This window comes from Talpa occidentalis, unplaced genomic scaffold (assembly GCF_014898055.3).
Source record: "Talpa occidentalis isolate TD23 unplaced genomic scaffold, MPIMG_talOcc4v2.1 talOcc4.15, whole genome shotgun sequence".
NCBI lineage: Eukaryota > Metazoa > Chordata > Mammalia > Eulipotyphla > Talpidae > Talpa > Talpa occidentalis.
In genome coordinates, this window is record NW_023601543.1 from 71,995,533 (window position 1) to 72,011,600 (window position 16,068).

A 16,068-nucleotide genomic window follows, 5' to 3' on the forward strand; every position below is an offset into this window, starting at 1 on the left:
TTTCTGTATTTCTCCAAAATTTCTACCATTAACCTATTTATTTTTTTAAGACAAAACCAATATTTGAATAAAGGGCCTCCCAGAGCTGGATGAGCAATTAATGATACTTTTCAGTAAATTCTAAGTGGCAAAATATAATGTGCCTCATTAGGTCCAGAATACAATGGATTTCTACTCTTTGAGTTTGGTAATAATGGAATATGCCATCTTCTGTTCTGGATGGTTCTGAAAATGGGCTCTCAGCCATAACAAGAAGTATCTGATTGACATCCTCAGGGCTCAAGCCCAGCAGGACAATGATGTCTGCCTTTTGATTCCCTTGATTACAGCTGCCTGAAAGGACTAAGTCAGGCTCACCTCCTAGATTGACCTTCAGAATTGTACAGTGTGATTTCTGGGCCTTTTGCCCAAAAAAGTACTGTCCATACATTTGCTGATGCCTGAAAGTTATTTAAAAGGACGAAGTAATTTCTTCGCATTTAGAAATTGCACACAAATACCACTTAAAATGGAAATGTTAGGCAGTGATCACATATTGATGGAAATTCAAACCTACCAATTTACATATTTTATACAAATTTAGTTGCTATTAATTTTTTTCATAAGTATTTTGCTTTTTAGTGCCTTTTGCTTTCTTCTCCACTGAAATAGTTTAAATGATCACTATCAGTATGTTTCTAGTTTTCAGAAGAGGAAAGAACTGGAAGAAAAGGAAGACCCAAGGAATGTGGAAAAGGAAAGGTAAACACGGCCAGCAATGGCAGAGAAAAGAGAATTTGGAGATGAAGACAAATCCATACAGTTCATGATTTTATCTAAGTTATTACTCATGAGTTTGATATATTTGCCAATAAGCTAGAGAAATGATGAATTTAATGTTACCAAAGTCAGAAGCAAGTATGGGTAGTTTAGCCAGGACGTTCGAGTTAAGGTCACCAGACAGGTACAAACTCAGCTTTGCACAATTTCCATACAGTGGTTTTATCATACAGGGGCTTATCATCCTCTGAGGGCAACCCTCAATTTAGGACAACATTGAGTCAGACCTCTGAGCTCTTGGCAAATGAAATGTTGTTGGCAATTCTAGCTTCTCAGAAGAGTAGGTTCTAGTTATAAATCTCTCATCAAACTGAGGCTCCTGGTCACCCTTCTTACTCCCCACCCCATGACTCTTCACTCAGTTCCCCTTTATTAGTATGCAATATCACATTTTGAGCCTGCTAAACTTCCAAATCTAGACAGGGCAAAAATTACATTCCCAAGAAGGCAAAAAGGCAAATCATGTATTGCAGAAAACAAATATATATTTTAGGCAATTCAAGTCATCTTTTATTTTTGTTTGTTTCTTAATATTATTTCCTATTTTCACTTACCTTTGTTCACCTGTTCTGATACTATTAAATAACAACACTAGCAAGATAATTATTTCAAGTCAGGTGTTGCTCAAAACTTCAAGGATTAAGGTTACATATCTTTAACTGGTAAATGATTTGTCTTATTATTTATCCTATTATAGAATCAGAAAACAAAACAAAAATAAGTTTTCTAAAAAGAATTCAAATTCCATGTTGATGTGTTCTGTTTGGTTTGTGTTGAGAGTTTATGCTCCTTTTGGCAGTGACAGTAAAGTAGTTCATTAGAATAATTCCTGGAGCATTTTGATAACGGTAATGTCCACCTTTTAAAAAATGAACATATAATGACCAAACCTTCCAGTTAGCATAAGAACTTTTCATGTTTTCAATTCTATTTGATTACTTCTTATAATTTTTGTTCAAGAAAAAGTAATCTTTAACAAAAATAGTTTTGCAAATTACTTATTCCACTTTGTAAAACACTAGTGGGAGGTAGAGTACAGTCTAATTTACTCCAAATTCAGGGATAATATATAAGGAAAGCCACTAGGTAACCATCAATCATAAAATTATTTTAATTAGATTGTCAAGTAAGAGATACAATTAATTTCACTTTCATTATGTTCACTACAGATAAGTGGTACCATAAACCACTCTTTCATGGACCAAGATATTTACAATTTGTGTAACTCCTTAGAAAAAACATCTAGGAGTTATTGCAAGGTCGGCATGAGCATGGCCACTTATGAGAATTTATATTTCAAAATTTCCTTATAAAGTAGCCTTTCAATATACCACAGTGTGAATAAAGAGTGTGACACAATTTTAATACATTTGTTTCACATACAATATTACTTTAATACTGCTTGTAGTCTTTCACCTCAAAACGACATGATAGTACTACTTGCATGTAAACGGCATTACCTCAAAGGCTTGGGTTTACCATCAAAGGAGCATATTAATACCCTGACATAGATAAATCCTGCATATGTTTGTCACTCAAAGTTCAGTAAATATTTCCAAGGTTAGAAATTCACTGACTACAGTATTTTTACAGTATATATTTTTGCACTATAACTTTGAATATGTTGTCATTCATATGACAACAGATTATCACATCTGCAATCTTCATTTTGAAGACTCTAATTTTAATCCAAATTCTCACTCCAGGAACCATAATATCATTGCTAACTTAGAGCATGGACTACTGGTTCTGTTATAGCTGTAGGCAGTGCATACACTTCTACTCTGAAATAGTTCATGTAAGATAAAACTCATGAACAAACAGGAATATATTAAATAATACTTTTGATAATCCTTTATATCCAAACACTAAAAACAAATCATTTTCTGCTAAAGTTTATTATATATGTGTGCACACTATATTTGACATAAAAACAAAAACTAAGAGAAAATAATCAAATGTGCTATACAAATTTATGATTAACAGGTGAAAATTTCCATAATTTGGTGTAACTGAATATTCTAAGTCAGACTCAGAACTTCTAGGCTTAACTCTAAGATAATGATGTTAGAATCTTGATTTGTGGACAATTGAACATTTTTATCAAAGCATATTCTGTTCATGCTCTTTTGTCCCAAACCTATTAGTCTTTTTAACCAAAAGCCACTTGCTCACATTTATTTAATATGTTATTCATAACTTAACTAGCATAATGTCCATTATACCTGATTGGATAAAAATGATCTTTAACTGTAATAGTGACATTTACTTTCATGAACCTCTACCTTTTCTTCCAATTTTCAAAAATTGTATTTTAATGTATTAATGGATATTATAATTTAAATAGTTCTATATTGCCTATTTTAAAATCAATTCATGCCTTATAAAATGACACTATAATAACATCAGTAAAACCTTCAGCCCATCTCATTTTTCAACAACCATCCAAACAACACAAGAGCTTTTATATCCATATGTCCAGCTTGGTGCTAATGCATGCACTGTGGGTGATGGAAGGGCCATATTTGCTGGTATTTTCTAATTTTGTTCCATTTAAATACACATGGGCTCAGCTCAGAGTGAGTACTACATCAGGTTACAATCTAGGCTAATTCACTGTCAGAATGCATTGATAAATGTGTATTAACTAGAATTAAAGAATTACTCACCCAGCTGGGTCTCCTGAATTGTCATTTTACTTTCCACAGGATACAAAAGCTTGGGCGGCTTATCAGTCAGAGGGGCTGAAAAACAACAAAATAGTAATAACATGACTTATGTTTACTCTGCATGAATTGAAAGGTAGAATACAGTTCATTTTCCCAAATATTTTTTTTATTTTTAGAATAAATAGTGCTTCAAAGCATTCTACCACATAGTGGCTTCCACACTGTAAGAAGATTCTTCAGGAGAACTGTACAGATATCAGATAGCACATTAATCAAATATACACTTGCTAATTGATAGTCATATGGGACAGCTGAAGTACAGAATTAGGATGGGTCAGTCCTTAAGAATATATGACTGACATTCACTGAATATTTTCAATCTGCAAATTGTTTTTCTTTCTTTTTTTTTTTAAAGTGAGCTTTTTAAAAGAATACTTCAATTGAGGGAATACTGATTAATTGTAGGTATTTTGCAAGTATAGGATCCCCCCTTCTGGTGATGTAACCATAGTGGTCCCAGCACCCAAGCACCCATAATCCACCACGATAGTCCATTGTGCTTCCCAACCCCCTTCCCCTCTATCTGACTCTTTGTCTTTCACTTATAAATTCCACATATAAGTGAAAAAATCCAGTATTTGCCTTTTTATTTCTGACTTATTTTGCTTTAGCATAATCCCTTCCATTTCCATCCATGTTTCCACAAGTGGTATGAGTCTTTGATTGCTGAGTAGTATTCCACTGTGTATATATATCACATCTTCTTGATCCATTTGTCTATTTGGGGGCACATGGGTAGTTTTCCTTTTTAAAGAGTTCTCTACATTTTATCTGTGTTAATTAAAGATACACATAATACATGCATTGCATATTTCAAATTTTTTTTTAGCAAAATGTCTCATTCTTCTTAATCCCGTACCTAGTTTCCGTACCCTGGATCCCATTGCCTCAAAACCTGTAACTTAGTAATTAGATTAAGTATTTCCTATAAACATATTCTACAAATTAGGTAGCAATTGAATTAGTTTAAGAACAAGCTGCAGTCAAATATGCATGTACATATGAAACAAGATAATATATTCAAATGATATTTTCTATTTAGTCAAAACCCCTCATTACTATTATCTATTGCATTTTAATCATATTTTTAGTAACTTTTCAGCACTTACTGTTTTAATTTTTTAGCTTTCAAACATTTCTGCTGCGTTCACATCAATTTATCGGTTATTGCCTACAGATCTAAGAGTGCATTATTCAACATCGTGAATATAGGGTTCCCATTGCATACTTCATTCCTAGCTAAACTAGACTACCCAGGCTTTAGAAAAATAATCAGTTCTTCATTAAACTGCTTCTTCCACCCTCTAGATGAATTGTCCAGGTCCCTTGAAATCTGTCATTGTAGCTTCCACGTGGCACCAAGTACAGAAATGATCATTTAGGGGTTGCTTAACTGAATGTTTCTGCCTTGAGGGTTTTCTTGCCTCCTTGCCAGGAGGACATGCCAGTCTGGTTGATAACTGGCAGGCTGATCTAGACATAATTGCCAGGAGTTGGCCACACATCTCATCAACAGAGAATTCAAGAATTCAATCTGCTTCAGTTGCTAACCCCCATCTCTTTTTAATAGATATCATAGCCAGTGCAAAGGGATCACACCCCAAGTAAGAAAAACAATGATGAGTTTTAACTGTCCTGGTTTAGGAGATGAACCTCGCCTAGGAACAATAGCTTTTGTTCACAACTAAATGAAGCATTATTCACTATTATTTAACACAGGGCTGGGACAGGAAGGCGAAAGGAAAGTTGGAATACTAGTATGAGATTTATCACTTTGAAATTCTTCCTATAGAGATGACACCAGTCTGGTTAAACTTAAATACTCTTGTTTTTTGCCTAAAATGATCTTAACAGAATTTTATTCTTCTACCAGCTAAATAAGCATATTATTCACTAAATGTTGGCATATAAGTTCACCATTAATAAGTCAAAAAGTCACATGTCTTAGAATCTGATTATCAAATCATTTCAGTGAACTTCGAAAGCCACTATGGTATCAAAATAACTGGCTTATTTAGTAAATTACCCCAGTTTACAACATCTACAAGTAGACAACTCAACAGTATGTGATAGAAAGCAGCTGAGATACCTGTTCAAACATGTCCACACTAATTTATAGTAAGGGAAAAGGAAATCTTTCCTTTATTAGAATAAAAGAGAATTAAATCCAGATGCAGCACATTTGTTTAATACAATGGTATGTGGTTCTTCACCCCAATCCACCAACCATGAGGAATATCTTTAAGATATAATTTTACATCTTTAAGACTTTTCATAGTACTTCAATGTGACAACTTCAAGTTAGCAGAGGAATCATAGAATTCTGGAGCCTAAAACAATTGGAACTTATTAAGTTCTTTGATTTTTAACTTTTGTTCTCTAAAGTTCTATGATTTCCATTGTTCACTTCTGGGCAAGTGCAGTGAAGATTGAGATAAGGGGAGTTCCAGGGGTTGCCTCTACGCCTTGTTGCACCATCCACTTCTCTTTGATAAAAGTATCTGCTTTTTTTATGTTACGCATCAGCATTTCCTCCAAGATTTTAACCAGCAAAATTCACATAGAGTTTCAATGACTCAGAATGGGACTTCAGTTCTGTGTTCCTCCTCCTGGAACGTTTTCACATTAGTTTCTAACAGCAAAACCTAGAGCTTGTGAGAGGCATAGCAAGTAGTCACAATCTCAGGGTTTTTGTGAGAAAAAAATGAAATTTTTGTTTTGTTCTCTTATTTTAAGAAATATTTGCAAGTACTACTCTAACATAAAAGTGATAGACTTTCTATTTAATCTCTTTCCAATATCTTGATAAACCTCCCAGATATCATAAACAATGAGAAAATTATTTTCTTTTTTTTAAAGATTGATTGATTGATTGATTCAAGCACTGGGTACAGTCAGAAGTGCGGGAGGGTGAGAGAATTCACCAGAGTCAGAGCGGAGAGCAGAACAGGCAGACGAAGTACACTGCTGAGGGGAGCAGCCGGCAGCAGGAGAGGTCTGAGTGCCATGTGGGACGCTCACCTGGCGGCCTGGGATCGAAGCTGTGCTGCAGAGGCTGCAGGCAGCTTCGCAACCCAGCGCTCAGCCGCTGTGCCATGGGGGAGGCCCGAAACAATTATTTCATTGAATAATTGTTTTCAAAATAGAATCACTCAAGAATGCCATTGGAAAGTTAATTAATATGAAACTATTGTTAGGACTCAGGTTTCCTATCATTTTGCCACTTCCTACAGTTGGCTTTTTGCCCCAGCTCCCTTGATCTGCAGCCCTGCCTGTGTTGTGCAGACTCATGGCTGATCCTAAAATTCAATTACCCACTATCTCCTGATTCTTACCATGTGAGCTCAAAACAAAACAAAACAAAACAAAACAAAACAAACAGAACAAAACAAAGCAAAACATGGTAGGTCACCAAAAGAGAGCAGGGGTAGACAGAGTAAATAAAGATGGTTTAATATATTTAGATTTTATTTTTCAAACAATTGCTATAGTGGATTTTGCTTAACTGCAGTAGAGGTAAATTTTAACTAAATGCATGGATAATTTCAATCATTTTAAATAAATATGTGTAGACAAAGCTAACACAAAAAATGGAGAGAAAAATGAAACAATACATAATTATCAAGAGGAATTATGATGGGCCCTCGGAAAAGGATGCTGATTAATGTAATAGCTATAATCAAGTAGGTGAGCTTGCCAACTACTGTTTACACTTCTGTTGACAGGCCAGGGAAAAAAAATTAATGGTCACCAATTAACTTCTAGCGACAATAGTCAATTCTAAGAAATTATATGTCCTATGAGAGACAGTATCTCTTCTCTAGCAATGAGAAAGTAAGCAAAATTATCAGCACATAATAATTTTTTAATTTTTCTATTAGCAAATAAAAGATCTTCAAGAAATGAAAATGATAAATCCCAGGCTGTTTGGAAATGCTTATTAAAGGAAAACTGTGGAATAGACAAAAGGCACCATACGACTACTAAAAGTCAGAAAATTTTTAATTCTCTCCTTGGCTTGGACAATCACAATAAGATACCACATTTCCAAAGTACAGTGTAATGTAACTTAATGACCTTCCATATACTATGTCTCTGTTTATTTATATTATACTTCACTGGAGAGGATATTTATATTTCTTAGTTTCCTCTTAATGATACTGAATTCTGCACAATTACTCAAAAGTATGATTCCCTCACAGTGGTTGTTCTCTACCGGGGCAGTCATAACTGGTATGTTTCCAGGGGTGCTACTTGACTAAGGATACTGCTAAATATCCTACAGTGCACAAGAAAGCTCCCCTAGCCCCACAAGAATCATCTGGCCCCAGATGTAAATAGCTCTGAGGTTGAGCAGCCCTGCCCATGATAACCATATATTAAAAGAGATTGCATTACCATATCTCAAGACAGAATTGGACAAGCGATTTGAATTTTCTGGTAGACAAAAAGCTATTGGAAACACGGGGATTTATGAAACAGTGGAGGGTGCTGCCATTTGAGCTATGATTGAGTGGGCCACAGGCTTGAAAGGAGCAATGAAGGAGTCCATGAAGAGTATATGACAATCTGTGTGGGTTGCAGCACCCAGAAAGATCAGGAATGGCAGGGTGCAGCAGGGAAATGGGAGGTCAAAAGGAGAATGAATTGAGAGTCCACAGAAAGAATGAATAACACTCTTTTCCTTCTTCCAACCTCCCATAAGAAGAATGAGCACCTCCAAAGTCTTGTCCCCCTGGTAAACAACTAAAAGTTAAGACATTTTTCTCTCAAGAGATAGAATAAATCATCTAATATAGAATTCCATAGGTATTCCAGAAATGCAGGGTAATTCTCATGTATTAAAAAAGCTTTAGTTTTTGAAATATTATATACTTATTTCACAGCAAAAGCTTCGTAATACTATTCTGTATCAGCTAATATGGACATTGCTTACAACCACTGAACACATATTTATGAAAAAAGGGTACCCTAAAATACAAGTTTTTTTGGGAAGTGGCAAATAGTCAAGAAACTATGCTAAGTATTAAAAACAAAGTCGTCCATGTAAAATATCTCAATTTTTCATTCAAATTTAACATAACACACTCTGCTTAATTTCAGTTACATGCAATTAAGTTGACATGTTAGTTGGAAAGAAGCACAAATGTAAGGCTTGTAAGATACGAAAGCATAAACATAGGATTGCAAATAAGCATATATGTAGGAAAATTGACACATCATATTTTGGAGTATGCTGTTATGTTATTTCATTTAACTATGTGCTACAAGGGAAAGATCTAGAAACTTTCTCCCAAAAGGACAGCCAATGAGGACAGAACTCAAGATTTGAACCCATATCATTTGATTTTAATGGCTACATGCTTTTCATTTCTCTAGATTGTTTTCAACATTTGTGCTCTTTGAATGTGCTTTCTACTAGACCTTGTTTTTCTTGGAGTTTCTGGTGATATGAGGCAGACTGGGGAAAACATTATTTTGATGGCATTTGGAAACAGACGGAAAGGGGTATGTGAATCTAATAGATTTTATTGATTAAACTATATTTGACAACAGTGAAACTTTTACTGTAGAAATGACTAAGTCTGACTCTTCTTCCTTAAGATTGGGAGAGAGGATTATGCCTGTTACTGGCTCTTATAAACAGGGCTTTTTAATGACTATAGGACTTGATAACACGCAAGTGGAGCCTCTCATTATGAAACACAAAAATCTAGCCATTGTAGAAATTTCATTAAAACTATTATTAAATAACAAATGAAATTTACTGAACATGTTCTCCATTGAAATTCAAGATTTATGAATATGCACTAAAATTTTAAATTATTACAGAAATTGTATAAAATATTAGGTGTCTTTTATACTGGCATTTAATGATAACCAAAATCCTCTAAAAATACCATCATTGCGTAAAATTTGGAAACATATTGAAAAGTTCTACTGCTACTATATTATATTCTTCTAAATGAATTAAACTTCATTGGTGGTCAGCTTACGGGACAGTAATAAAAGATTCATGAAATGTTGATATGTTCAACATTTGTACTTGCTTTAACTTTCTTGGCCTCAACAATGATAAGACTGGTTCCTTTGATATTTCATAACTCTCTGCTAAATTATATAGTTGGAACACAGAAATTAACATAATAGTAATATAAATATTGTACATTAAATTACAGGCTTACTGTGATTTAATGGCACAACTGCTTAAAGAAATATATGTCTAAATAATTAGTCTTCTTCCATCTTTTTGTTTTTCCTTCCTTTTCCTCTTCTCTCCCTTCCTCCCTCCATACATCCATCTCTCTTTGCATTTCATACTTCCTTCCTCCCCAATAAATATATCTTGAAGCAGACTGAAGGTAAAACATTATGTTTTCTCTATTCTGTGTGGAGTAAAAAAAAAAAAACAAAGTACAAGGACCCTGCATTTCTACTCATTCATTCATTCAACAAGTAGAACAGCTACAATTTACTTGCCAATATTATCATCACTTTTTCCTGTTTAGATTAATTATCAGTCATCCAACTAAGACTGTTGAGAAATCTTCCATGCAGAAGTCATTTCATAACAATGATTATTTAGCAAATAATAATCTCCTACCTAAAGGGATTTTAAACAGCTTCAACAATGTCTAAAATCTTAGAGTTCATATAGTGGTTTTCTGCTGTTTCATAAAATGAAAATCTATCAAAAGTCATTAAAATATGATTATTACAAAAAAAAAGAAATCCAAGAAAGAAAATCATGCTTATAAGTAATAAGATCAAGCACTCTTTAAATAAAACTTGCTATTCAAATCTAATTATGCTGCAAATTCTGTTATATTACTTTTGCTATCAGTACATAGCCAAAAGTTACTTGGCAATAAATGGAGGTTAGTCATTTTAAGAATTTTCTTTTCAGCAATTCAGGAGCAAAGTGCAAACTTGTTCTTAGTTGCATTGAACACCACCCATATCCTCAAAAGAAAAGGAAAAAATAATAGCCTGTTACAAACAACAACATACACAGAATGTTGATAATTACTGAAGCTGAGTGACAGGTACATGGAAACTCATTGTACTATTCTAGTCTTGTGTCTATTACGCTGGAAATTGTCCAAAGTGAAAATAGTTGTTTGAAAAAACCAACATCGATGATATGAAAACCTTAGGCTTTGGTGAATTTTTGAGGGTTATATATAACATGAATATGTGCATACATTTACATATGTCCATATAGTAAAATATAAGTCTCAAGCCAAGTTTGTAACAAGAACTGAAATGAAACTGAGTTGTATAGATGCCAGCTCATAGCAAAACCACAGCTCTATTGGCTCAGCGAAATTTGTTTCGATTACACCTTCAATCTTTGTTTATATTAAATATAAGAAAGGCATTTTATTTTAGGAAAAAGGAAGTGAAAAACATTAATGCAATTTATTGGCTCAATATTACTGCATTTCAAATTACCCTAAATATTAGTAGCTAAACTCATCTGAGCTGGTCTTGCTTATATTTCTTGTGTTTTAACAAGCTAAGGCTTTCATATTCAGGAACTGATATTGGATCAGTTCTGGAGGTTTGTGAGCAGGGAGTTACATGCTCTGAAATGACTTATTTTAATGCTCTTTTAAAATGTGGAACTAGCTTTAAGCTGCTCTACACCCTGAGCATCCTATCATTTGCTTGCTTCACTATTCTACTAAATTTATTTGGAATGTTTCTCTATTGCTCTTTTCAGAATGCCATATCACTCCTTCTTAAATCCTCACTCAATTCCATAATCTCCATAACCACAGATGTCAACTCTTAGGCTACATTTTTCCTGACTTCCAATTGAGCCATGAAACATAGTTCTCACTTCTGTTGAGTCTTTAAGAGGCTGGATTGTAACATTTCCTACTACATATCTGACTTCCCATAAGACTAACCTAAGAACATGTGTTATGATTTTTAAAATTAGGTTTTTCGCCTTAATGTCCTTAATATTCTTGGTGTTTTGTATAACAGGTAGAACATAATGGATGTTACCCCCAACCCCAATGAAATTTTGTAGAATGATCAGCCAAAGAAATATTTAATTGTATTCCATGCATTCTATTTTAAATTAATGAAATACATGCATTTCTCATGTAACTATAAGCTTAGCTTTCTCTAAGGATTTGCATTTAAAATTGTTCACTAAAAATGTTTTGATGACTAATGAGAGATAAGCTTCAGTTACTTTATAAAGCTTACTCATCTAGAAAATATACTACATGGATCCAGGAAATTACTCTTAATGCCCTTTAAAATATTAAGTAGCAGTTATTTGTATATTTTTATGAGAAATAAGTCATCCTTTAAGTGATTTATGACCAAGAGGCAGTATATTCAGCTATTTTACGTCAATCTGGGGAATAATTCTTAATTTTTTAAATTCCTTTTGTCCTTATAATATGAAGATGAAGATAATGTATCGCTCCAACAACAATTTGTAAGAACTTTCAGTGATTAGCCTAACACTTGGACTGGTGGCATAGGGCAAGGTCAATTAAAGTCAAAATAAGATACCTACACACAAGCAATTTATACGCTGCTTGAAGAGACATGACCGATAATTCAACAAAGAATGAAAGATGTGATTTAACAGTATGGTGAACTATGGAGTTCTGACTGTAGGCAATTTTGCAGTTCTAAGTTAAGGGTCAGAAGAGATAGGATATGAATCCAAGAAAAAGTCATAGATGGGGGACATTTAATAAGTGCATTAGGTATATATACACGATGAAATATTGTTCAGCAATCAAAAAAGATAATCTGATGCCATTCGCAGCAACATGGGTGGAGCTAGAAGGAATTATGCTCAGTGAAGTAAGCCAGAAGGAAAAAGAAAAAATATCGTATTGTTCCACTTACAGCAGGAATATAGGGGAACCAAATAAGACATCAGTGTAAAAAAATAACAGTACAAAACACAACAAAGCAAAAACGGACAATTATAAATCAGAGATGTCCTGCAGGGGAGGAGGCGGGAGAGGGATCAGAGGGAGGGAGGGAGGAGCACAGGGGACTGAGGTGATGGTGCACGGGTGCATTGGTGAAGGCAACTCTATGGGGACTACACCCGAGGGGGTGGAGGGAAGCAAATATTGTTCAAAAATGAACAATGATGTAAAAAATTAATAAAAAAAGAAATAAAAAAATAATAAGTGCAGTAGGTTGTACCTGAATTCGAGGTTACCCAGGGCAAACCAAAACTTCTCATGTCCACCATGCTCTGCTCTGTCTTACATATTTGGTAAATAACTGGTTTTTTTGTTGATGTGGGAACACACTGGGAGATAGGACATATGATGACAGCACAACAAAAACCAAACTTGGAAACCAGGAAGCCAAGTAAAGCCATTTCAAGTATGTTCTAAGGGGGTACAAGGCCAATTAATTTTAACAGGCCCCTTTATTAGATTCTTTTATAAAGCCTCTCTATCTCCTTTATCTGGAAAAGTTTTAGAGTCAGGAAGTTTTAAGTTCAAACCTTCCATCTGATTCATGACAAAACTGTTTTATGACAATTGCCTTGCATGTTTCATGCTCAGTTTCCTCATCTATAAAGTAGATATAATATACTCTTGAAAAAAATCTATCTTTGAAAGGCTTGCTGTGAAGTTTAAATAAGCTACCTTGTAAAGGTAACTAGCATTATGCCTGGCAGAGGACAAAAAGAGCTCCTTAAATGCCAGTGTGAATCAATACTAGTATTAGGGACGGGAGTGCCTCCAGAAGGAAATCTAAAATGTTCCTGAGAAGAAAGAAAGGATGGGTAATTCCAATGAGAGAGCAGCAGGAATGAAGTAACAGAACTGAACTGGTGTATCCTATAAGCAGAGGCTAATGAGGCAGCGGGACACACTGGATCTAAATCATCTTGAGAAATATGGTCAAATAGGCATCTCCAAAAACACTTTATTGAATAAATTGACAAATACGGGATTCAGGAGGTGATGGCCGTGTACTAATTATCACCTAGAATTAATTTATGAATAAAAAATAGGCTGTCTAGTCTGGTTTTCCTCATTTTAAACTGGAATAAGGTTGTGCATTTTGATCCACAAATCTACACTCCAGAATGCTTCAAAGACAATGACTGCAAGCAATAGCTCATTCCATACTGATCAAGCTACCGTAACAGCTTTGCCAGACACAGAGAACTGGACTCATAAATGATTGCCAGATCATTTAAGATGGAGAGGTGGGTGGTAAATAACACATGGTCAATAGAAGCCACAGGCAAATTATTAGATTGCTCCAGGCCCCACTGGAAAAACAATGTAGATGCCCAGAATTCACCTGAACTCAGTAAGGTAAGGCCTGCAGGTGTGACTTTGAAGCCACTTTCAGGCAACTGCACTGTCATTTACCACATCATCAAACAAAAAGAAGACAACAAGAGAGAAAAGTGAGCACAGCCAGCATCAGCCAGCAAATATCCAGCTATGTTAGCCACATTAAAAGATTAGGTCTGCTTTGATGCCTGTATTCTCAAGTTAGTGCTGTATTAATTTAATTTTTGCCTGCTGGTCCCACTATGGTTTGTTAACACTTTAAATTAATATTTGTTGAGCCTGATAAATTGCGAAATTGCGCTTCTTTTCCATTGTTGGTTCCCAATAGATGACAGAGTTTAGAGCTTAACTGAAGCTGCACTGCCCACTACAATAGCTACCAGCCCAGTCACAAAAAACCACATTTTCAAGGGCTCAGAAGTCATGTGGTGTGTTTTGGTTCCCTTACTCGGCAGAGAGTTCTGGAACATCTCTATTATTGCAGAATGTTCTATTACATGATGCTGGACTAGAGTTACTCTCAACTTTTTTCACTCCATGACACATATTAGAAGTTATATTTGTAGGGCACTCTGGGGTAAGCAACTTTGTAGTCAGAGGATTTGGTCTAGGGGCTCTGAATCTACTTTCAAGGTGAATCCTTGGGATGTGGGACACAAGATAAGGGGGCAGCAAGGATGGTGACAAGGATATGGCTGGAGCAACTGCAAGAAAGGAGTTGCCATTTACTTTATGGGAAGACGGTGGGAGGAGCAGCTGGGACTGCATATTGGTGGGCACATCAGGAGTTCAGTTTGGCTCATGCTGTTTGAGATTCCGCTTAGACATCAAATCTGAGCTCTCTTGCGGCAGCCAAATATATAAATCTGGGCTGCAGGGATGACATCAGGGCCAGATATATAAATTTGGGAATCATTAGTAACTCTGAGTATTTAAAAACATGGGCTGGATGAGATCACCGGGGAGCAAGGCCCTACTCTGGGCTTGAATCTCCCTCCTCTCAGATGCTGACAAAGACACAAACAAATCAGAGAAATAGCAGCGATTACTGCTCAGCTGCCACATAGCCATGCCAGGCAGCTGTGATGCCCCTGGGTAAATACCCAAAGTAGCTAGTACTTAGCGTTTTTTCAAAATATTTCAAGAATCAATCTCTTTGACAGCCTTAGAAATACACAGCAAGGCAGTCTTCCACATGAGTAAAAATAATTCGTGAGTTATCTGCTAACATAACACTAACTTCCACAGGACCAGCTGTAGCCACAATGATGGCTCTTCAGCTTCATTTCTTTTCACTGAACACAGCTGGACTAGAGATCCAGCGAGGGCCAAAAAGATGCTGGGGTTACAGGATTTCCAAAACCTATGGATACCTGAATGCCAAAAGGTATGCACATAAGAGCCTGAAAAATGCTAGGCACCTACAATAGAGCTCCTGCCTTAAAACGCTGCCCACCTCAGATAAGTAGCTCATATGCTGGGTATGAGGTATTCAATTTTAACCAGATGAATTCTCTTTCAGGGTCAGCCTTGACAACATCTGGCAAGTAACTGGCCAGTCAGTAGATGTAGTATGGTGGAGGTAAAATGAATGAAATCAGCTTGCTTTTCTGCTCATCAGGAGGTACAAGTGACTTGCATGCTGCCAAGTCAGCAAGTGTTCCCCAAGGCTGTTCCTGCCCTTCTTAACTACAGAAGCATGAAAGCCATGCGAGGATTGTGTATTTCAACTCAGGATTATTTTTAATGCTAATTATGATGAAAATATCACTCTGAAAAGTTGGTGCTATCATCAGCATATCTTTTGTGTGGATGTGTGAAAGGGTATCTGAAAACAACATGTCCTAAGTGCCAGGATATCTAGTCACATTTAATTGTGAGACACATCACACAGTCATAGAGTCTAGCAATCCCCGAAATCAACCAGCTAGGAAAACACATTCCATGCAAAGTATTGTCTCAAAGGACAGCCAGACAATGATCAGGGGGCATACGGCAGATGGTTATGTCTGGTCCTAAGTCTGAAAAGCGGAAACAAAAGATGACTCTAAAACATCAGGAAAAGTGTTTTAAAAAACACATTTCACTTTCAAGAATAAAAACATCCTTGCAGCATAAGCAGCGGGCAAAGAAGTCATTTTAAAAGCCAGCATTACAACCAAAATTTAGCATTTTAGGTACGTGTGAGAAGCAACTTGATGTCCTCACTA

The 16,068-nt window shown here is 35.6% G+C and overlaps 1 protein-coding gene across 2 annotated transcripts in view; it reads right to left on the minus strand.

The window, feature by feature from the left end:
- The window catches only part of IL1RAPL1 (interleukin 1 receptor accessory protein like 1), a 1,141,580-nt gene that overhangs the window by 287,110 nt on the left and 838,402 nt on the right, over positions 1–16,068 (minus strand). For both annotated transcript variants that reach the window (XM_037512572.2, XM_054695805.1), the window contains exon 6: positions 3,489–3,563. In XM_037512572.2, coding sequence (XP_037368469.2) covers positions 3,489–3,563 — 75 coding nt within the window. The remainder of the gene's footprint in view (positions 1–3,488; positions 3,564–16,068) is intronic.